Genomic DNA, 24,053 nt, shown 5'->3' with positions numbered 1-24,053 from the left:
TGCGCATCTGTTTGATGAACGTGCTCTTGCCGCTCTCGCCTGTGCCTGAAGAGAAATTTTTACAAAAATTGTTGGTTACATCAAGTACAGAGAAACTGTAAATGAGAACTCAAAGGGTGCATTTACACACTGTCTTTTCATGATCGGACAGCTATCCAATGTGACCCAAGTGGTAAATGCCCTCCAAGACACATTCAAAAGTAATCTGATCACTTAAACCACCTCAGGATGATGCATGAGGAAGACGCAACTCAGCCAAATGTAAATGCATCCGTTTTTTTAGGCCACATATTCAAATGTCACTCCTCCCATAAGGAATTACACAAGGCCCACCTGAGATGAGTGCCCCTTTATTAAAAGGAATATTTTGGGTTCAATGCAAGTTAAGCTCAATTGGCAGCATTTGTGGCAAAATGTAGATTACCACAAAAAAAAAAAAAAAAAAAAAAAAAAAAATCTCCACTCGTCCTTCCTTTTAAAAAAACAAAAATCGAGGTTACAGTGAGGCACTTACAATGGAAGTGAATAGGGCCCATTTTTGGAGGGATTAAAAGGCAGAAATGTGAAGCTTATAAAAGCACTTGCATTCATTTTTCTGTTAAAATTCATGTATTATTTGAGCTGTAAATTGGTTTAAATTGTCATTTTTGGGTTTGTTGACATTACATCGTCTTGGCAACGAAGTTGTAAAATTGGCTAACTTTATACAGAAGGGGTTAGTAAATGATTTTATCATACTAAAATAATGTTTACATGCATGTTGTTCATGACTTGTGGCTATACTTTTGAAAAGGTGAGTATTTTAACATTCAGAAATTGGCCCTTATTCATTTCCATTGTAAGTTCATCACTGTAACATGCATTTTTCTTTTTTTTATGAAATAAATTTTGTGGTAATTAATATTTCACCACAAATGCTGTCGATTGAGCTTAACTTGTATTGAACCTGGAATATTCTTTTAAGCTATTGCACAAACTGATGCAAATAAATCATATGGTGGTATCGCATCCTAATGTTGGACTCCCAGTCGTCCTCTATAAAACTCTCTACCGTTTGGTTTGACATATTGAATGCTGTTGTCTTTTGTACCAGAATCGAAGAACTCTTAGCCACATCAAATGCAGCCAAATTTTGTTACCTGGCATTATCAACATGGAAGTGAACTTACATTATATTTTCAAGTAGCACAGGAAAAGTAGATATCTGTTTTGCCGAGAATTGATGACCAAGTGTAAATGGAATACGCATACCCAATCGGATAACAATCTGACTGATCAAGACGTTTGAAGTAATAATTACTAAGAAGAGACTCTATAGTGCCTGCTCATCTAGGCCATTCAACCAAACCCTGCATTTAACAGCACTAATAATGCCTAAACTTCGTACAAAGCAGTAATTTAAGAACAAATTTCACTTGAGCTGCACGTCACCCTTGTTGTAATAGAAATTCTATCACTAGAGGTAGACTTTTCAAAGCTTTTGTATTTCCTTGGTCATGAGGTCTTTGAGTAAAAACATTTAAGCCATCCTCAAAGTTCAACAATACGACTTCTCAGGAACTTGGGAGGTCTTGGAAGGCTAGAGGGAAAAACAAGTCGAGTCGCTGTTCCAGTTTTCAAAATTCATCACGTCCTTGACAATAGCGTGTCAACAGTTTAGAAAGTCGTGCTTCGATTGGCATGATAACCAGTTCCGCAGGTTTTATCTTGGTGTAAATTAAATTCACGTATTGACATCCTTGACAACTGTTATTTAATTCAAATAAGCAAAGGTGGCTAAATTCAAAACAATGAACTTGTTATTCTTGCATAGCTACATGAGAAACCCCTTTTCAGTAACTAAACACATTCAAACTACTCACTGAAGCATCCCTAGTTTTTTAAATCTTAAACATACAACTAGATTTTAAAATGTTCTGAACATGGTGCTTGCCTGTGCAAAACTTGTCGCTAGGAGTATATGTTAAATAACCCTAACCCTAGGTATGAACAAATAGTGAGGCTTGCCGTCACAAACACCACTAATTTAACACTGATTAATCCTCTTCACAGACATTATTGTATTTCTTATGGCACGTTTTTCAGCAGAATCAGCAGTCTTTGTAAAACTGTAATGGAATATCCCACAGTACTGTTATTTCAGCTGCGTTTCTATTCAATGAAAGGTGTTCTGGGCTTTATCACATTTCATGAGACACAAACACAAATATTTGAAATTAGTCTCAATTATATCACCAGACTTCCATCTAAAAAAAGATTAAAAAAAATTCTAGTGGTTCATGCACACACTCCAGATATGCAGAGTTAATTCCAGTCTGCATCGAGTCCGGATCCTACTTCCCCCAAATTATTTCCTGTCCCATTTCTACAGTCTCTCCCTCAAGTTGACTTACTGATAGTTTTAACTTCAGCAGCTGGACTGTCATGCCCTTGTCTCCCTACTAACGATCCGCTCCCTGTTTGTCTCTCTACACTGCCAGTGGTTTGCTGTCAGGGGAAGCCCATAAAACAGCCTGGTTTTATAACCACTGCTATCCTGGCTCACTCAGCTTACCAAATAGCTACACCACCCTGCAAGGTTACAACAGGACTGTTGCTCCACAGAAACTGCTACTGAAACGGTTTGTGGATTACTGCAGCACCTTGATACCAGAATTTGTTCATATTAGATAATTGTGCTTTAAAAAAATAAAAAAATAAAAAACGTCTTTGGATGAAAAACAACATGTGCGTAAGATAAAAAAAAAACTTGAGTCTCATTACTATAACAAATGCAAGTACAAACGTTTTTGCAAATGGTGGGCCTATTTCAAATGAGTTTTGTGGGTTCAAGTCCATGTGTGTTAGCTTTAGGGATGTGCAAGACTGGTCGACTAGTCATCAACAACCAATTAGTGATGTTGACTAGTAAGATTTAAACAATAAAAAAAAAAAAATTAAGGTTTTTACTTTTTTAATATTTAAGACAACATGTAAATACTGGAATTATTTTAGTTTAAGTAATTTTTTTTAATCACAAATACCATTACAATTAGCATAAATACGTATAGTATATAAACATTTTAAGAAATTCGATGGTAGCCATCTCACATTATTTGCTGCAGGCGCTAAACTGTTAGCGCGAGTCACGTCACGGAAAACAAGCGCTGCGTGGACAATGTCACATTTATTTATAAAGCACAATTTATATAACAGCCATTGACCAATGTGCTGTACAATACTGACTATGAAAGACACACATGATCAGACAGAAGATAAAACAATAATTGGATCTTAAAAACAGAATACTATGTGTGAATTTTTTTTTTTTTTTGTAATTTTTTTATTGATTTTAAAAAAAAAAAATAAAAAATAAATAAAATAAAAAAAAAAAAACACCACATCAACATTTAACCCCCACTAATATCCCTCCCCAATCACCAACCCCAACCTAACCCCCCCCAGCGAACACCTCTGTGGTCACATAAAATACACACACAAAACATTTTTTTTTTTTACATATATAATAAACATACATAATTAAACTAGACTTCTCTCTCCCCATCCCTTCCCTGAGAGTCCCCCAAAACTGCTAAATAATTACCCCATTTTCTGACAAACAAGTTCCCAAACCCAGCCTTCTGCTGGCCACCTCCTCGAAAGCTGCCACCCTCCCCATCTCCGCACACCACTCCGGAAACGATGGCGCTCCATCCGACTTCCAACCCCTTAAAATAATTTGTCTGCCAATCATAATACTGGTCAAAACCCAATTTTTTTATATGTTTGTCCCCCAAATTTATAACCGCCCCATCGCCCAAAATACAAAGTCTGGGGCAAAGTAAAATTTGAGTGCCCAAAACGTCACACAAACAACTCTGAACCTTCAACCAGTACTATGCATGATTAAAAGCAAAAAAAACACAAAAGGTAATGTCGGAGCAATCCTTATATGCACAGGTAGATTGTTCCAAAGCCTGGGACCAGCCACCGCAAAGGAGTGATTGCCGCTAAGTTTCAGTCTAGACCTAGGGACAATAAGCAGTCTTTGAGCATCTGATCTAAGAGATCTAGAGGGGTTATGAGGATGTAGTAGTTTGGAAAGGTAGCTTGGTGCAGAGTTGTTCTGTGTAATGCGTTCATTTTTGCGTCTGCCCTTCAAAAGCCTAGCAGCGGCATTTTGGACCATTTGTAAACGGGCCAGTCTTGATTAATTTAAGTCCAGAATAAAGCGGATTACAATAGTCCAATCGTGAGGAGATAAAAGCATGTATCGCTCTTTCAAAGTCTTTAAATGAAAGAAAGGGCTTAATAGATCTACATAGACAAATTTCACAAAAGTGGGAACTAATTATGACAAGATAATGTCAATAATGCTCAGCATGTCAAGGATGTGAGCTCAAGAGTCAGATTCTTCATCTGGTGTTGTAGAAGTGAAAACGGGAAAGCGAAAATGGCCGTCATTTGCATTTTTTTATTTTTTTTTTGGTGAGGAATACTACTCAGACACGCTTAGCCAACCTACAGAGCTGGAGATATATGACAAAGGTCACTGCACGGACCTGGACAAGAACCCTTTCCAATGGTGGAAGATGAATGAGAGTCGATATCCTAATCCCTCACACATTGCTGTCCCTTCCACCTCGGTCCTAAAAGAGAATGTTTTCTGTGGCAGGAGGCAACAGTCTTCGCTCACGTCACCTTCCTAAACATGTAGCTTTTGTTTCTGAATACAAATATATAGATGCATGAATGATTAAGCCGTTTTTGTCTGTCTGTGAAATATCTAGACTATTTTTATTATTTACTGTTTGCGTTTTTTGGGGGTGGAATTCAATGCAGCAAACAGTTTTGTTACACAAAGTTTATAGTTATTAAGCTTACTCATTTTTTGAATAGCCTATCTGTTATACTATTGAGGTGATGTGCTTGGCATCTATAGCCTATTATTAAGAAATGCATCTGATTGGTGTCTTGTGGAAATTACTACAGCCTAATTATATGGGCCTTTATTGACAGAGTAGTCGACTACCTGTACACATAACCCACCGACTAGTCGATTTTGAAATAGTCATTTTGCACATCCCTAGTTATCTTTGAAGCCATCTATATGCTATATGTACTCCTAAGCATTGACAAAATTCACTTTTAACAAGAAATACACAATTAAAATATTCTCTTGCAAAAAAAAAAAAAAAGAAAAAAAAAATGGACCCAAAACACTGATGAACTAAACAGATTTTTGCCAAAATTAAATGCTCTCGAGACGGAGAATGTCCCTCCCCTTAATACCACCTGCAACTGATTTGAAAGTTGCAAATCACGGTTTAGGGCTGTAACATGATTAAAGTCTTTTGGCTATAAAAAATCAAGTCTTTCAATATGTGGAGGGTTTTTCCTGCATTCAATATATTTTGGCAGCCAGCAAGGTGAAATTTAGAGCCAACAAAAAAATTATATTCATCGCGTTTGCCACTTTATTCACGCTAAACATGCTTCTCATCTGAGATGCACAATTTGTGTAGCACAACTGAAGCCTGGTTTGTGTGTGTGGTCAGTGTGGCGTGACTCACGCAAGCCATCACAGAACCACTCACGCAACTGGTCCGCTCTTGAATATTTTAACATCCACTAAAAAAGGATTTTCAAATATACATGACCCTTACTAAAACTGATTATTATTTTACAGCAGTAACAATAACTGTTATTTTGACAAATTTTGCAGTTTTATATTAAACATGATAATCTATTAGGTGAAATCTATTAGAGTTTGCATGAAGTTTGTGTAGCTGAATTCACAATAGCTGTATAAAGTGCTCATTTTAACATCTCCCAGTGCCATGGGGTGTATTATTTGTATTTATACAGTATATTAATTTGTAGCAGGGAAACGTTTTGAATTATGTTTGGAATTATGCAAGTTTAAGCGAATCTTGAGCGCTGAAAACAGGGGTGCTCACACTTCTATGGAATGAGATCTACTTTTTCATAATTTTATTATAGCAAGATCTCCCATGCACAATATAAATGTGTGTTGTCACACCACCAAAATTTCAGCAGTTGGCCGTGAAATTTGACGACTCTCAATACCAATTCCGTTACCACAAATAATACTAATGTTAATTTTGTACAGCAAGTACTCTTTCAAGTAAATAAAACGAGTGAAGTCTATAAAAAAGGGAGGCCCCACTAAAGTTAGGTCCCAAGTCGGGACTGTAGCTGGGCAAGGGGGAGTTTAGCCGCCCCGCCCCCTCAAGGAATTATGATTAAATAATGTTTTCCTATAGAGGTTCCGACTTCATGTGCGTGATACGCAGATCGAGTCACTACGTAAACGGAGCATTGACGGAGTGAAACCTGCGTCCAATCGCTCTTAAAGAAATGTACGAATTTCAGGTTCACTGGGGCAGTTCACCAAATCTTTGCCGTGTGAAAAGCACCAATTAGTGAACACATTCCATTTCAGTGCATAAAGGCATCTCTTGGACTGTGCTCTAGCCTGTAAAATGGTGTTCATAACTGACTGAGCCAATTCTGGCTCGTCTGCTGTGCTCCGTTCAAATGCGTTTTGAAGCATGTGGGGACTACAGACAAAGAGTGGGAAAGGTTGAAAATGTCTGTAAAAACACCAGCCAGTTGGTTCGCGCATGCTCTGATGACGCGGCCCGGAATGCCGTCTGGACCCGCGGCTTTGCGGATATTCACCCGTCGGAAGGATCGAGTTACATCTGCTACAGAGACGGAGAGTGAACTAACCTCTGTAGCTTCAGCCGTGAGAGCTCTCTCCACGAGGCCGGTGTTATTTCCCTCGAAACGAGCATAAAAAGTATTTAGCTCATCCGGGAGAGAGGCAGCGGTGTTCACACCGGAGTTTTTATTCCCTTTAAAGTCCGTGATTATATTAATTCCCTGCCACATGCTTCTAGAGTTGGTGGTGTTGAACTGTCCTTCAATCTTGTTCCTGTACTGACATTTTGCTGTTCTGATTGTTTTTTGGAGGGCATAACTGGCTTGTTTATGCTCCTCCGCGTTCCAGGAATTAAAAGCGGAGATCCGCGCATCAAGTGCCGCGCGAACGTCGCTATTAATCCAAGGTTTCTGGTTCGGGTAGATCCGTATTGTTGTGGTCAGAATGATGTCCTCTACGCACTTTGATGAAACGCGTTACGCTATCAGCATAAAGCTCGATGTCGTCATCAGAGGCGGACCGGAACATCTCCCAGTCCGCGTGATCAAAACAGTCTTGTAGCATAGAGTCTGATTGGTCCGACAAGCACTGGATCGTTCTGAGGGTGGGTGCTTCCTGTTTCAGTTTCTGCCTGTAAGCAGGCAGAAGCAGAATGGAAGAGTGGTCTGATTTGCCAAATGGTGGGCGGGGGAGGGATTTGTAGCCGTCCCGGAAGGGAGAGTAGCAATGGTCCAAAACCCGGTCCCCTCGTGTGTTAAAACTAATGTGTTGGTGGTATTTTGGTGCGACTGATTTGAAACTGGCTTTATTAAAGTCCCCGGTCACAATGAACACGGCTTCAGGGTGCGTGGTTTTCTGCTCGCTTATAATCCCATACAGCTCCTTGAGTGCCCGGTCTGTGTCGGCTTGTGGCGGGATGTACACAGCAGTGATAATGACCACTGTGAATTCCCTCAGTAGCCAGAATGGTGAAAAGCGGTGCAAGACACACTGGTGGTGTGCGCGCTAAAAATATATTCAATAACTCAAGATATCTGACGAAACCACATATGACCGCACACAACATGACTGTCGTCAATGGCGACTAGATTTTAAAGTTTTAGATTATTGTCGCAATCAATTATTTTTGGTCGCAAATCGCAGTCTGGAGCCATGACCTAACGGTATCACGGCGGATGCTGCTGCCATAAAACCAAGCATTCTCTGAAATGAATTCAGTGGTAATGTTTTTACAGTTTGAACTGAGACAGACACCGAAGAATAGTCTGTACGCGCACGTTCGTGAGGTGCGCACGCATGCACACGGAGTCGATACAAACTCCTAAATAGGAGATTTACTGGCTGGGGAAGTGTGCTTTTCGCCCAGTTGACATTAGACCAGATTTTCCATATGGCAAAGCAGCAAGTCTCCGTGTTCGCTCAGCAGTGCCTCTGATTGGATAGTAGTAACCAATCGCTGAGGTAATTCAAAACACGCACACTATTCATTTTCAGTGGGGTGAGCACTGCATTGATACATTTCGTGAACATGCAGGGAGCCAGAGACAGACAAATGATTTTTAAATTGATACACAGTTCCCTCGAACGCAAATCTAAAAAGCTGCCTGTAACGCGGCGCAATTGGTATTTGAAGTGCGCGTCCTTCAGATCTATTGACACAAACTAGTCCCAAGTACAGCTGTGTAATAAGATCTGTTGTTTCGGAGTTAACATTTTGAAAGGGCGCATTGCGATCACGCAATTCAAGTGTCTCTGGGCTGAAGCCCGCCATCCTTCTCCAGAATGAGGAAATAACGGCTGTAAATCCCGCTGTGTGTGTCGCAGTCTGGGGCAGTCTCTATCGCATTTTTTTTGCGAGGAGACTGTGAATCTCTGCACGCAACACCGGCACAACCTGAGGTCGGACCACAGACTGCAAAGCGCCAGTGAAGCGAGGTGGCCAGCGTACAAACTGAATTGTATGACCTTGCTCGATCTTTTGAAACACCCAGTCTGACACACACGTGAGGACTTGCACAACCTCTATCGCATGCATTACAAGAAGATTGTGTATTTCATTTCGTAACACTGGCGCATTTTCGGATGGAACCGTGGAAGACAGAACACCGTTGAAATGGGGCGGCCGATGTGCAAATTGGATCGTATAACCATGATCGATCGTTTTTAGCACCCAGTCAGAAATGCCCATAAGGGCTCGCCACGCGTCCGCTTAACGGGACAGAGCTCACCATTGGGAAGCTGTTGTCTCGTGCATGTGCAACTAGCTCTGAACGTTTTTTGTTTTTTTTTTGCATTCTTTATTGCGTGTGATTGAATGCGAGACACAGAAACAACATATTGAACAACATTTTGAACAACAATCTTCCTTTCCCGACAAACAGCAGAGGGGAAGAGGGGGAACAGTGCTTTTGCTGCACGGTGGGGGGCTTGCACTGAGGTGGCTGCCTTCGTTTGGGCCTTTGTTAGTATTTGGTAGCTTTGCCTTTAAATTGTTTAACTTGGGTCAAACATTTTGGGTAGCTTTCCACAAGCTTCACACAATAAGTTGCTGGAATTTTGGCCCATTCCTCCAGAGAGAACTGATTTAACCAAGTCAGGTTTGTAGGCCTCCTTGTTCGCACACCCTTTTTCCAGTTCTGCCCACAAAATTGGAATGAGGTCAGGGCTTTGTGATGGCCACTCCAATACCTTGACTTTGTTGTCCTTAAGCCATTTTGCCACAACTTTGGAGGTATGTTTGGTGTCATTGTCCATTTGGAAGACTCATCTGCTACCGAGCTTCAACTTCCTGGGTGATGTCTTGAGCTGCTGCTTCAATATATCCACATAATTTTCCTTCCTCATGATGTCATCTATTTTGTGAAGTGCGCCAGTCCCTCCTGCAGCAAAGAATTTCCATAACATGATGCTGCCACCCCCACGCTTCACGGTTGGGATGGGGTTCTTCAGCTTGCAAGCCTCACCCTTTTTCCTCCAAACATAACGATGGTCATTATGGCCAAACAGTTCAATTTTTGTTTTCATCAGACCAGAGGACATTTCTCCAAAAAGTAAGATCTCTGTCCCCATGAACTACGTTCATCTCTTGGACACTGCGTCTCCTTCCTGAGCGGTATGATGGCTGTGTGGACCCATGGTTTTTATACTTGCGTACTATTGTTTGTACAGATGAACGTGGTACCTTCAGGCGTTTGAAAATTGCTCCCAAGGATGACCTAGACTTGTGAAGGTCCACAATTTGTTTTCTGAGGTCTTGGCTGATTTCTTTTGATTTTCCCATGATGTCAAGCAAAGAGTTATTGAGTTTGAAGGTAGGCCTTAAAATACATCCACAGGTACACCTACAATTCAGTACACCTCCTATCAGAAGCTAATTGGCTAATTGTCTAAAGGCTTGACATAATTTTCTGGAATTTTCCAAGCTAAACTTCTGACCCACTGGAATTGTGATAGTTAAAAGTGAAACAATCTGTCTGTAAACAATTGTTGGAAACATTTCTCATGTCATGCACAAAGTACATGTCCTAAACAACTTGCCAAAACTATAGTTTGCTAATATTAAATCTGTGTAGTGGTTAAAATGACTTCAACCTAAGTGTATGTAAACTTCTGACTTCAACTGAAAGTGTATTTTGTATACAAGTGTATTTCTTCACTTGGTTATACTTCTGCAAGTGCAGTAAAGACTAAATATACTTATATTCAAGATCTATTCTCTAAAAGCATGTCTAAATATCTTATATGCTGCTTCTCAGGTGAATGCATCTTCTTTTAAAGGATTTTTAGATATTTTAAAATATTTGTATTTTTAATATTATATTCAACATTCTCAGATAAAAAAAAAGTTTCTTCTGCAGTATAGCTGCTAAAGAAAATGTTGTTTTAAAGGAGTTTCAGATATTTATATTGGAAAACAAGCAACAAAACAAAAACAAATCAAAAATGTATTTTGTTGCAGTGTATAATGGGGCGAAGACTACCTCTCTCACTTCAATCCATCTTTAACTTACAAAAAAAAGAAAAAAGAAAAAAAAAACATTAATAAAGCTGCGTATTGCCAATTTTCTTCAGGATAAGAAATGCACACTGACATAAATTACGATTCAATAAGTCACGAGCAATCACATTATAATCTAGCTGCAGCAAGTGCGTGCTCGAGGGATGATGGTCCACGCAACAGTGTGCCTCAGCCGGGTGCAGTTTCAATCTCTCCCCATTAGATCGGGACATTCGTGCAACTCAAAGAAGAGGCACTGACCGCACAAAGAAATGCCAGTTTTGGAGTTTGCAGTTATTTACATGACCTGCTTTCGTATTATTTGAACTTTAATAAGCTATAACACATTAAATATAACTGCATTTAAGATGTAACGCCGGGGTGTTTCCTTTAAAGACACTCGACACGCAAGTTTTGCTCCACAGCGAGAGTGCTTCTGTATTTATCTTGTATTTTTGCATTATAATTCCCTCATACTTTGCGATCTACATCACCTGAAGCTGTTTGGAAAGTTGAAAGAGCATCTGAACAGTGAGCTGTGTAATTCTTCCTCCCCTCAGTCAGGCTCGAACTGCAGTGCTGCTCTCGCGCATCAGAGTCTAAATGTGATTTCATGTTACATTAAATGAGATCAAAAGACTATGACAACAAACATTTCTGTCAACAATGTTTTGTCTACGTTATCGATAACGTCAGCTAACCGTTTCAGCCCTACTGTGCAGTATTAGTTATGACAGCTTAAAAGTTTCAGATGCTGAGAAAGACATTACATTTTGATGAAAAATTATGAGAAACGTTTCTTTTGGAATAATGTGCACTGATGAGTAAATTAAGTCAATTTTGATTCCGCGTTCATTTCTAAAGCCTCCATGGGCACATACATGCAGTGAGCTCTTGTTTGAAGACAAAAGTTCAAAACAGCAGGGAGGTCAGGGCCAACTATGGCTCAAATTCCATTTCCTGTGTCTCTTCATTGTGGAAGGATGCAGCGTTCGACGGCAGTGAGAGCTATCCTACATTCATGTCTGTGAGCTCACAGTGCAGCAAAGACGGTTGCCATGGCAACATTTTTACAGCATTTAGCACACTGCAATGATTCAAAAAGGGGCCATACATTAGCGAGCACTGCTCTCCTTTCACCATTAAGTGTGTCAATCCTCCAACAGGAAAACGAAATGCAAAATGCCATGCAATAATTATCAAATAGAAATGGAGATAATTTCTACTTTTTCCTAGATGCAGCAAGCATATGCTGCTGATGTATCAGTGCAATGCACATTTTGTTTTGTGAAATATGAAGGCAGAACAGGAAAAGGAGTGTGAACTGGACTCCAGAAATTAATGACTCTCCCTGTATCATCCACACTGACAATTTAAAAAAAAAGGGACGGGAATCATAAGGAATTTAATGATTCCAGTTCTGCTTCCTTTTAATAGTCCAGTCCCTTAACGATTCTTTTAGTTAAGAAAGAATGTGGAAATAAGAAACGCAATTCTTATTGGATTCACCAACTCGAGTCATTCGTTTGGGAATTGCACTACACTGTTCACGTTGTATGTTCAGCACTGTAGGTTCAAAAGAATGGAAGATAGAACAAGACCAGGAACATGCATTAATAAAAGTAAATTGGGGGGGGTGGGCCTGAGTAGCTCAGAGAGTTGACGCTGACTACCACCCCTGGAGTTGCGAGTTCGAATCCAGGGTGTACTGAGTGACTCCAGCCAGGTCTCCTAAGCAACCAAATTGGCCCGGATGCTAGGGAGGGTAGAGTCACATGGGGTAACATCCTCCTGGTCGCGATTAGTGGTTCTCGCTCTCAATGGGGCACATGGTAAGTTGTGTGTCGATCGTGGAGAGTAGCATGAGCCTCCACATGCGAGTCTCCGTGGTGTCATGCACAGCGAGCCACGTGATAAGATGTGGGGATTTACTTTCTCAGAAGAGGTGGTAACTGGGACTTGTCCTCCGCCACCCCGATTGAGGCGAGTAACCACGCCACCACAAGGACCTACTAAGTAGTGGGAATCGGGCATTCCAAATTGGGGAGAAAAAAAAAAAAAAAAAAAAAAAAAAAAAAAAAAAAAGTAAATTGGGTCAATTTTGATTTCACATTGCACTTTAAATTCAACCATCCTCCAAACTAACAAATGGCTATACACTGCTAGATATCAGCTTCAGCATCATCCATTTAAGAAATAATCTGGCTAACAAGATAAAAGCAGCTAAGATGGTTAGATACAACTAAATCTGTAACTTACACAGCCAACTGATTACTCTCCATATTTTAAGCTGATTCAACCAAAAGTTCCAGATCTACATTACCAGTTTCTCCATTTAATATAAGATTGCGGATACCCACGGAAAATCAGCTCACATAAGCTTATACACCCATATCGGGAAAAAGCATAAGCGAGTGCTTGCCAAACACATACTGGGTAACTGGAACAAATCTTCCACCGTATCAGCAGATGTAAGATTTTAATCTCACACTGAACCCAGATTCTGAAATGCATCCTATGTGGGTGTTTGTTTTTTGTGGTGTATTTACCATTGGGAGTCCCCACTTAAAAGGCATAGAGTTGCACCTACACACCTGAACAACAAAATACAATCCTGTGTTTTTCTTAAAGAAAAACAGCTACTTTCACTTTGCTGGTCCAACCTATTTCACAAGATTAGATTAATACTCGAGCACTGTTGAACCAACACAAACAATTTCTGCAGTCTCAGAAACTACTCTCTGGTTTGAACATGGAAATCATGAGGTGGGTATTAACGGGTTATTTGCATGGTTTTAAACTTGCATGCAAATATGGAAACCTTATCGCAACATGGTTGTAAATGTTAATCTGGCGTTTCATAAACACCACTACCACAGAGAACAGATTGCTTTGCTTGAATGAGGTGCAGAGTTTTTAATGAACCGTTTTGTCCACATTTTTAGTGTGATTTAACAGGTGAGCCCGCAAGTGGGACGAGTAATATGAAAAAAATCTGACATCTGTCTAGTTGGTACAGTTAATTCGAAATGATTTATACAATTAAATCATTTAAAAATGTGTTGCATTGGCAACATTGATCCGATTAAACATGCTTGATGTGTGTTGCATTTTTGTGGCGGTAATAAACCTCAGTAAATTAATGCATTTTTAAAATGAAAATTAAATGGACAAAAGTAAACTTCCCATTAAAAAAAAAAAAAAATTCACATTTTGTCCCACTGAAATGCCCGCTTCATAGTAAAGCATGATTTTGAAATTTAATTTACTGATATAACAAAAGTAATCTGTAAAACATTAACCTTTTTTATGGTGGGCTAAATTAAAATAATCTGACAGCAGGAACGAGTATTCTGTGGTATTCTTTTCATGGTTTCCTTTCATCAGGATCTTACTGAATTAAAATACAGTACAGTCATCTGAAGACAAACAAAGCCTTTTTTTAAACTAGTTTAATCACCGACACATTAGGTGTTTTCATAGAGGTTTTAAACAAATAATCAATGCCAAATTTGCAGCCCAGCCCACGCTTCTTGCAGCACTGTTTATGATGATCTGCGCAGGGAAAGCTCAAGACCAGTCCACATGTAAACATACGTGCTCTGCACTGATCTGTCCATTGAGCCGCGGTGACTGATCCGGGTAGAGCCATTTCGTTTTGCTTTCAGAACGTTTGTAGTTTTATACTTCTCAAACGCAAAAAGAGCGCATAAGAGTCGGCCAACTTTGCACCAGTGCAACCTCTTGCAAAGTTTAATCGCACTGTCAGGAAAAATGGTCACAAAATGTGACCTTTTAGTCGCAGTCTGGAGCCCTGTATCATTATTACTTAAAATAATTATAACTACAAAAGAAAGTGAATATTACATTTTACTATACAGTTGTAATTTCAGTGTAGTTGAAGACACGAAGCGAAAAGCTCAGTTTATAATAATGACATCAGTCAGTGCTGCGAGCACGTGGCACCATCTAGCGGTACACGCTGAGCAGAGCGGTAAAATGAAATGATAATCGCTGTTTGTCAAAATGCCTAAAATGTTGGCTATAAATGCAGTACATTTGAAAAACGTCAGAAAACAAAGCAATAATTAGCGATCTATCTGAATCAACATGGTAAAAGGAGATGTGGATGATTCTCCCATTTATAGTCTTTCCATTATATGATTTTATATGAAGCACCCAAAACTGCCATGTTCTAACACCATTATAAACACATACATTTGTGTTGACATCAGAAAATGTAGCTTAGTGCTTCATGACTTATACAGAACATAGTTATTTATTTTTTGGATTTTCTCCACAATTTGGAATGCCCAATTCCCAACGCGCTCAAAGTCCTCGTGGTGGCATAGCGACTCGCCTCAATCCAGCTGGCAGAGGACGAATCTCAGTTGCCTCCACATCTGAGACCGTCAATCAGCGCATCTTATCACATGGCTTGAGTGCATTACCGAGGAGATGTAGCATGTGTGGAGGCTTCGCGTTATTCTCCGCGGCATATACGCACAACTCACCTCATGCCCCACTGAGAGCGAGAACCACATTATAGTGATCACGAGGAGGTTAACCCAATGTGACACTACCCACCCTAACAACCGGGCCAGTTGGTTGCTTAGGAAGCCTGACTGGAATCACTCAGCATGCCCTGGATTCGAACTTGCGACTCCAGGTGTTAGTCTGCGTCTTTAATTGCGGAGCTACCCAGGCCCCCAGAACATATTTTCTGTTTGATTAAGCTTGTAGGTAGACTGTCCATCATGCAATCACACTGTACAATCATACTGGAAATATTACCGGCTTTTATATTGGTCTCCATGTTGTTAAACTATGTTACATTAGAGCAAGCAGCTGCGCATATTTCCACACATTCAGCTTATCAGATTGAGGGTTTGACAAACGTTTAATTCCACATTCCAAAACCCGGAGTGTGAAAAAGGTCTATTGGTGGATTGACAGTGTGCTAACTACAGCATCTGCTAATATTATGCAAAACCTCGATTCCACGATTTAAATAGTGTCAAAAACTTAAATTTGAATTAATCGAATTGATGCAAGATGCGCTTCACAGTGGCTTAGTGCTCTGCTCTGTCATCTCATACAACACAAATGATTCTCAGTATCTGTGGAGTTTCCAGTGTGTGAGCAATCTGCTTCACACATTTTAAGCAGGTAGCTCATTCAGATTAAGATTATTAAACTGCGAATGGCAATCACATTGATACATTTTAAAATTTTCTGTTCAAATAAGCATGTGAGCATTTGAAAGCAGTTGTGTGTCAGTTAGACGGTACTGCAGAAACGCTGGTATCGTTACATCGTATTTTAGTACCGATGTGGTACCACAGTACCGGTACTTTTGACAACATTATGCAAGTCATTTTGCTTTGACAATTTTGGGTTAAAAAAAAAAAAAAAAGCCACTCGCAGAAATGCTTTAAGACCAGACATGTGCAGTAGAGTTGTAATTCCTGTTATCATTTATGTTTGTGGAAAAACGTTGAGAAAACATAACGCTTGAGTTGTTAAACATTGCGGTCTGACATTTTTGAGTGAAATACCAAAACAAGAGTTTGCGTAGCTAAAAGCATCTGCAGTCACACACTTCTGTAGAGTTTGTTTCAAGCTTAAAACTCAAGGTTAGGGATTTGTATATATCACTAGCTCTCAAGTATGAGCAAAAGTAATAGTAATGCAACAAAATGGGTAATAACAGCACACAAGAATCATGGACTTTGGAGACAGTGCATTCAGAAAGTATTCAGACCTCTTAATTTTTTGCAGCCTTATGCTAAAATGCTTTATTTTTTTCACATCAATCTACACTTCATACCCCATAATGACAAACTTTGCAAATGTATTAAAAAGAAAAAACTGAAATATAACATTGACATAAGGATTCAGACCCTTTGCTATGACACTTGAAATTTAGCTCAGGTGCATCCCATTCTCTGGATCATCTTGGAGATGTTTCTACACTTTGACTGGAGTCCAGCTGTGGCAAATTCAATTGATTGGACATGATTTGGAAAGGCACACACACCTGTCTACAGTATATACGGTCACACAGCTGAAAATGCATATCAGAGTAAAAACCAAGCCATGAGGTCAAAAGGAACTGCCTGCAGCGCTCAGAGACAGGACTGTGTTGAGGCACAGACCTGGGGAAGGCTACAAAACAAATTCAGCTGCATTGAAGGTTCCCAAGAGCACAGTGGCCTCCATAATTCTTAAATGGAGGTTTAGAACAACTAGGACTCTTCCTAGAGCTGGCCACCTGGCCATACCGAGCAATCAGTTGTGACCAAGTACCCAATGGTCACTCTGGTTGAGCTCCAGATATCATGTGGGGAGATGGGAGAAACTTTCAGAAGGACAACCATCACTGCAACACTCCACCGATCTGGGCTTTATGGCAGAGTGGCCAGATGGTAGCCTCTCCTCAGTGCAAGACACATGAAAGCCCACTTGGAATTTGCTACATTTTTGTTTTTATAAATCAAGATTTTACAAAAACATATTGCAAACGCAGTATTTGTGGTGCATTTGTAAATTTTTCTTGCACACCTTTATTTCCTTTAATGAAAAGAACCTGGATTTCTCCAACCAGGTTGTCTTGCAATCTGATAAAGAACATACGATTTGAATCATGGAGTACATCATGAATAGTCCATAACTTTGATAAAAATCAAGAATTTTTTATTTTTGCCATATCCCTCATTCCTAGTCTGATGAAACGAAGATTGAACTGTTAGGCTAAATTCCAAGCATCATGTCTGTTGGAAACCAGGCACCGCTCATCACCTGTACAATATCATCCCAACGGTGAAGCATGGTGGGGGTAGCATCATGCTGTGGGGGTGTTTTTCAGTGGCAGAGACTGGTCAGGGTTGAAGGAAAGCTGAACGCAGCAAAATACTGAGATATCCTTAATGAAAACCTTGTCCAGAGCGCTCAGGACCTCAGACTGGGCCGAAGGTTCACCTTCCAACAGGACAATGACCTGAAGCACACAACCAAGACAATGCAAGAGTGGCTTAGGGACAACTCTGTGAATGTCCTTGAGTGGACCAGCCAGAGCCCGGACTTGAGCCCAATCAAACATCTCTGGAGAGACCTGAAAATGGCTGTCCACCGAGGGTCCTCATCCAACCTGACAGCTTGAGAGGATCTGCAGGGAAGAAATGGCAGAATATCCCAAAATCCAGGTGTGCAAAGCTTGTCGCATCATATCCAAAAAGACTTAAGGCTATAATCACGGCCAAAGGTGCTTCAACTATGTACTGAGATAAGGGTCTGAATACTTGTCAATGTGATATTTCATTTTAAGTTATCAAAAATCTTGATTTTGCTTTGTCATTATGGCGTATGGAGTGTAGATTGATGTGAAAATTCAACATACCAAAATGTGGAAAAAAATAGGGATCTGAATACACTGTATTAGTGTAAAAGCGAAATGAAATATAGGCCACATGTTGGTTGCATGAGAATAGTGTCAGCTTTGTGCTAGGCGTGTCCAAAAAAACAAACATTCTGTACAATCTTTGTGAGCCATCGAGCTCCTCCGCAACACTCAGGTGTTATAGACTCTATACTCGACTCAGCTAGGTAAATATTGGCTAGAGCTGTCTGTGTGGCATAACAAGAAACCTGGAAGTCCGGGTTGTCATTCAGACATGCCCGTGCCATAAAGTTGCTTAGTAGCACATTTTCATGTGAATAAGGTTTTCAAATGAGTGACGGATCGGATCTTTTTCCTTCATCCCATCGCTGGATCTCTGCATCCGGATCATGTGACACAGCAACAGCATGCATTCATGTGTGCAGCATAAGTGTGGGCTGAAAATGAAGAGTGGTTGCCCTCGGCTCATGTCCCTCCAGCAGAGAACGCCAACGCCAACACACACACAGGCTCTTCTCTACATCAATCGCTTTGTATTTTAAGTTCCTCAACCAAAGAACAAAACAAGCTTACATGTGCTCAATCTTCAACAACAAAATCAATGAAAACTGAGATTTTATATATATAAAAAATGAATGTCAATTAGTTGATTGAGCTCATACTGTAACTTCAAGGGTTATTTCACCCAAACATTTTAATTGTCATAATTCACTCCTGTTGTTCCAACGCTCTATATTGAGAGTAAATCACCTGCGTTTAGCGATAGGTGACCAAAAAAAAAAAAAAAAAACATTTGTCATTGGCCAGTAAATGTTTTGTGCATGTATAGCACACATTTACTTTATTTACTTCAATCTGAACAATATTGCAATATGTGGAAAAATACTACATTTTTTTCATGGAGTGCAGGAAATTAAATTAGGCTTTTTAATCCAACTAATCAAACAGACAATCGACAGGTTATAGACATGCATCAACTAGCTAAGTAGTTGCTTGTTGCTATTAGTACACATGCCAATTCAGCGCTAAATGAAACTAACGCAAACTAAAATGTAGGAAATAATGCTGGCAATGCAGTAAGCTTGTTACAGCCATTTAAAAACATCATGTTACTGATCTCTCAAAGAGGAGATGCTTGAAATGTTATATGCTTTACATAATCAGCTTAAAAAGGACTATCCCGGATTCAGCACAAGTTAAGCTCAATCGACAGCATTTGTGCAGCATAACATTGATTGCCACAACAAAAAAAAAGGGGGGGGGGGGGGGGGGGGGGCAAAAATCAAGGTTACAGCGAGGCACTTACAGTGGAAGAGAATAGGGCTAATTTCTGGAGGGTTTTTAAAAAAATAAAATAAAAACAAAAAAAGGGGGGGCAAAGATTAAGAATATAATTTTATAAAAACACTAGCATTAATTCTAGTTAAAACGTATTTGAGCTGTGAAGTTGTTTAGGATTTTAAGGTTTACAGAATTATGTCATCATGGCAAACAAGTTGTGAAATAGAGCGCAACAGTGCCCGCCCACTTATTCAACCGTCTGTGTTACGAAGTATTTTCCCTATTAATTTCTTCCATCGACTTTCCTTAAAATCTAAGAGTTTCAAGCCATGAAGCAAACCAACCAGCTCCGAGGTAAATCACAACATCAATAACTTTGAGGCAAAAAAAGTATTTGAAAACCAGACAAAAGTACAAGGCTGTGTACTAACTGTCTTTCATGAGGGTACAAACTACAATCCCACGAAGCATTGCGAATGATGTCATTGAATAAAAAGTTAAAAAGATGGGAATATATAGAACTATTGATTTTAGGTTAAGTATATAAACAATTGTAAGTTTATTACAAAATATTCTGATATGTACAAATATATAAAGCAGTTTAAGGGTGAAGGGAGACCGACTCGTTTGTGTCAATCACAGTGCATCATGGGAGTGGGTGACTGCTTCCGGGCTGATTTCGCTGGGTTTATTGGCCGTGGTTCTCTGATTGGTGAAGCTTTCTCTGCAGGACCATGGGTAATGTAGTTGTTTACCATCAATTCCACTATCAAACACGATTTTTAAACAATGAAGCTGAAATAACGCAGACGGATGGCTTCAATTGAATATACCATCAATGAACAACCTCGTAGTTTGCAGGAGGTCTGCCTCTAAAGGTTTACAAGTTATCGTTGAAAATCAATTCATCTATAGGACAAATGAATGGGATTTTTACTTCCGGAACTAGACTGTTTTGTCTTTTGGAAATAACTTTACACAGGAGAGGTTAGTAAGCGATTTTACCACACTAAAATTGTTAACACACATATTGTTTATGTCTTGTGGCTACACACCTGAAAATCGCAAGTATTTTAATGTTTATGGACTGACCACATTCATTTCCATTGTAAGAGTCTCACTGTAAACCAGATATTTGCTTGCTTTTAGGCCACAAATGCTGTTGATTGAACTTAACTTCTATTGAACCTTGAATATTGCTTTAACATAAATATTTTTGTTTGAACAGTGATAAGATGTGGATGGAAAAGAATCAGTTCAAATAAACTTAAGTATCACAAGCAGCAAACTCAACCAATTGCTGTGAAAGGAAACTACGGGTAGCCCATTATGTTAGGAAAGGTAGTCATGGTTTAGGTAACATTCTTTATCAAACTAAGAGCAAAGGGTTAGAATAAGTCATATCATGCCTATTTAGTCACAGTTTGAGAATCCAGTTTAACCTGACATCAGAAAGGTTCATTTTTCTTGGAAGAACATCAAGGGAAGTTTAAGTTGTTTAAGAAACTTCTGCAGAACACAAGGAAAAATTGGAGAAATCATAACCTAAGGAGGCCTGGATTTACATGCACCCTAACAAGAATATCTGCATATTAAAAGCTTACCCACAAGTGAAAAATCTGCCAACATTTCCTTGCCTGCATGTTGTTCCAAACCTCGCTCTTCCATAGAACACAAAATAAGATTAGACAGAATGCTAGCCTCAGTAACCTTTCACTTTCACTGCACAGTAAAACAAAATGCAATGAAAGTAAATGGTCATTTTGGCTAACATGGTGCCAAAAAAGAAAGTCACAAGGGTTTGGAATAACACGAGGGCATGCGAGTACATAATGACAGAATTCTCATTTTTGGTGAACTATCCCTTTAACAATGCTGAAAGCTGTCAAGAAAATGTCCCATTTCAAAGAAGCAATTACATATTGAATACAGGAAATAAAGCCTATTGTTTTAGGGACATTAAGACATTATCCAAGGTGGCATCATTTTCATGAGTTACGTAATGCGAAAAAAAATGGGTCATTATGATACTCATTACTGTAATGTGACAAATTAAATATTACATTTGTAGAGTATTTGTACATCATAGCTGTACTCCCCTGGAATCCCAGGTCTTTGAGAATTTGGCTTTAAAAAGCTGCAGGTGTAGACGAGGAGTGGTCCATAACAACTTCCTCTCAGCTTTCAGACCAATCGGTCGAGAGTCTACCAAGCCAGACACAGAAGGTTGAAGGGACACGTTGGTCATGCAAGGCCCTTTCCCTCCACCGAGGCGTATCTTATTGTGGTCTTTCCTCTACGAGTCTCAGCACAAAGGCTGCTTGTGTTGCATGTGGCAGGGCCTGAGCTTTCTGAGGAAACAAGTTCTATGTAGAGCATTAATGGGTCAGCAAACACTACACAAGGCCCTGTGATAATGTCTGTTCATCTACGCAATTTGAGGACCCCTCTCTTCTTGTTTGCATGCAACTGCAACCTGCGTACTTGTGCAAGGCAGCCAGAATAATAGTTTTTGCCATTTTTGGGAACATGATCAGCATGTGAAACCACAACCTGGCCAGAATAGGTTTCATTTTCCAAAGCTCATCTGACACGCTGGTGCGCCGTATTCCCGCTTTCCCTTGTCCAAGTGCCAAGGATTGGTTAAGACAAAACAAATCAAGATAAACCCCCCTTTTGCCCCTTCAATCCAGAGGGTCTTTGCCTTCACCAGTCAAAAACTCAAAACTGGGATGCAAACATGGTCCTAAACAGATTTTGCAACCCGAGTTTCAAATTAAGCCTCTGATCTAATTATTTTCATAGTTACTGCTGCATCGCTTCGTTAAAATGCTGAAAACAATGCAAGGACCTCTCCAGAAACACTCTACTGTACTGAAATGTTCAGATTCAATCCCTTTTGCTTCAATTGCCAATTATCTTGCTTTTGCAAAGCATGTGGTCAAAAGGATCTGACGGCTGTGAAGCCAAAGCTAACGAAAAATTTTTTTTAAAAATGAACCGATCATCAGATGAATTTAAACTTTGACAAATTCATGCAACCCAAAAGACGTTCTTTAAAACAGTTACTAATGTTGATTCCTGTCCCAAATGAACATCTAGACATTTCTTGAACCAAAATACCATTACAGTTGTTCTGGACATTTACATACCTCTGCCAAAACAAAAATCCTAAAAAGGAATAAAGATGGTATTTCTCTATCATAATTTTTCCAAGCAAACACATTGGAATCAAACAAGATCCTATTGGCCGAGATGAAACTCTGAAAAATAAAAGGCATCACATTTGATAAAATAGGAATTTATTTGATTTTTACAAGAGGATTCTTATCAGGATTGGTTCCACGTTATGATATAAATTCACAAGGGTATGCTGGAATTTTATATCTTACAATTCCTGAATGTGTCATTACATGACTTAAAAAGTGAAATCACAGTGGCATAAAACATGTTATCCTCTTTTTTTACTTAAACTACGAGCTGAACCAACATTCCAATAACAGCATCATGCATTATACACTAGACACAAGCATACATTTCTCTCCAATTTCAATGCATCTACTTGACATGACTCCCTTCCATTCACGTGCACAGCTGTCAATTCAAGTACATACCCAGTAATAGGAGTTTAAGCTCTCGTCTCGCATCTCGTTTGTCTCTCCGGAGCTGTTTGTCGATCTCCGCGTTGATTCTTTTGGACTCCTTCGCCTCTTCACTCATGCAACAGGCCATCATGGACTCCAGAGTCATCACCGCAGCGTTTAGAGATCCCAACCCTGATCTTGACACAGATCCACTCTCCGCTTCCCTTTTGCAAGCGTGTCGAAAGACGAACAGGACCGGGATGGATGCACTGGTGATTAGGGGGTAATGTTATTTAAAAATGCGGCATGCAATCAAGGCCTTTTTAACGCATGAAAAGCCGATGATTGGGCCTAGATGTGAAGCAAGGGCTTTGGCTCTTTCTGCACTGAAACGAAAGTGCTGGAGGAGGGGAAACTAGAATGTCTTGTGGTACACTCAAATCGATGAAGCAAAACAGAAAAGTGCCCAACAAAAACCCAAATAGATCTGTCTGTCAAAACAGGCCAAAGACTGGCTGAGATCTGAGGCCGGTTGTGAAACAATGCCCCACTCAAAACTAAAGATCTCCCCTACTAATAGACCTACCCAAGCCCTGTTTTTATAATCTAAGATGACTACCAACCAGAGTCCCGGAGGGACAAACAAGCCTGCCACGACATCCGTGCTGTCCTCAGCTGTCTCGCTAAGCTAACCGCCCCAGTGCCCTGATTTACCGCAACGCTGTCCATTAGCTGCCCGGATCCCTAGCTAACACACGGCGACAGGTGGCAGAACACAGCCATCTGAGCTTTTAAAAAACACCGACTATCGTACAAACATTTGAATTTGAGGATGCAAATCACGAAGAGTTAATTAGCTGAGCGCACTAACTAGCTTAATTGGATAGGCTAACCCGCTAGCTAGCCGAATCTTTATTTACACTCCACGCGCTGATTTTTTTACGCTCATTTCTTTGTATTCGACTACGGTTTGTGGATATCTAAAGCTTATAATTTTTTAGGTTCGACCCAGACGAAAAAAATTTACGCAATTGTGGGCGAATACAAAGATCGACGGAGTGAAAAAATTTCCAGATGATCGCACGTCACCCCCGTCAGTCTCTCGCAGTCCGGTGTGAGTCTCAC

At 39.9% G+C, this 24,053-nt stretch overlaps 2 protein-coding genes across 3 annotated transcripts in view; both read right to left on the bottom strand.

Moving 5' to 3' along the window:
• Nucleotides 1-24,029, bottom strand: part of LOC127439306 (guanine nucleotide-binding protein G(q) subunit alpha-like) — a 49,300-nt gene extending 25,271 nt beyond the window's left edge. For both annotated transcript variants that reach the window (XM_051695564.1, XM_051695563.1), the window contains exons 1-2: nucleotides 22,959-24,029; nucleotides 1-45 (exon numbers count right to left, since the gene is read on the bottom strand). The exon at nucleotides 1-45 is cut by the window's left edge and continues 140 nt beyond it. In XM_051695564.1, coding sequence (XP_051551524.1) covers nucleotides 1-45; nucleotides 22,959-23,094 — 181 coding nt within the window. In that variant the 5' untranslated portion in view covers nucleotides 23,095-24,029. The remainder of the gene's footprint in view (nucleotides 46-22,958) is intronic.
• LOC127439298 (C2 calcium-dependent domain-containing protein 4C-like) overlaps nucleotides 1-24,053 on the bottom strand; it is a 416,605-nt gene that overhangs the window by 281,813 nt on the left and 110,739 nt on the right. The window lies entirely within an intron of this gene.

The sequence above is a fragment of the Myxocyprinus asiaticus genome, chromosome 50 (assembly GCF_019703515.2).
Source record: "Myxocyprinus asiaticus isolate MX2 ecotype Aquarium Trade chromosome 50, UBuf_Myxa_2, whole genome shotgun sequence".
In the NCBI taxonomy this organism is placed as follows: domain Eukaryota; kingdom Metazoa; phylum Chordata; class Actinopteri; order Cypriniformes; family Catostomidae; genus Myxocyprinus; species Myxocyprinus asiaticus.
Note: the sequence above shows the minus strand (reverse complement) of the source record. Positions and strands in the feature narration are given on the sequence as shown.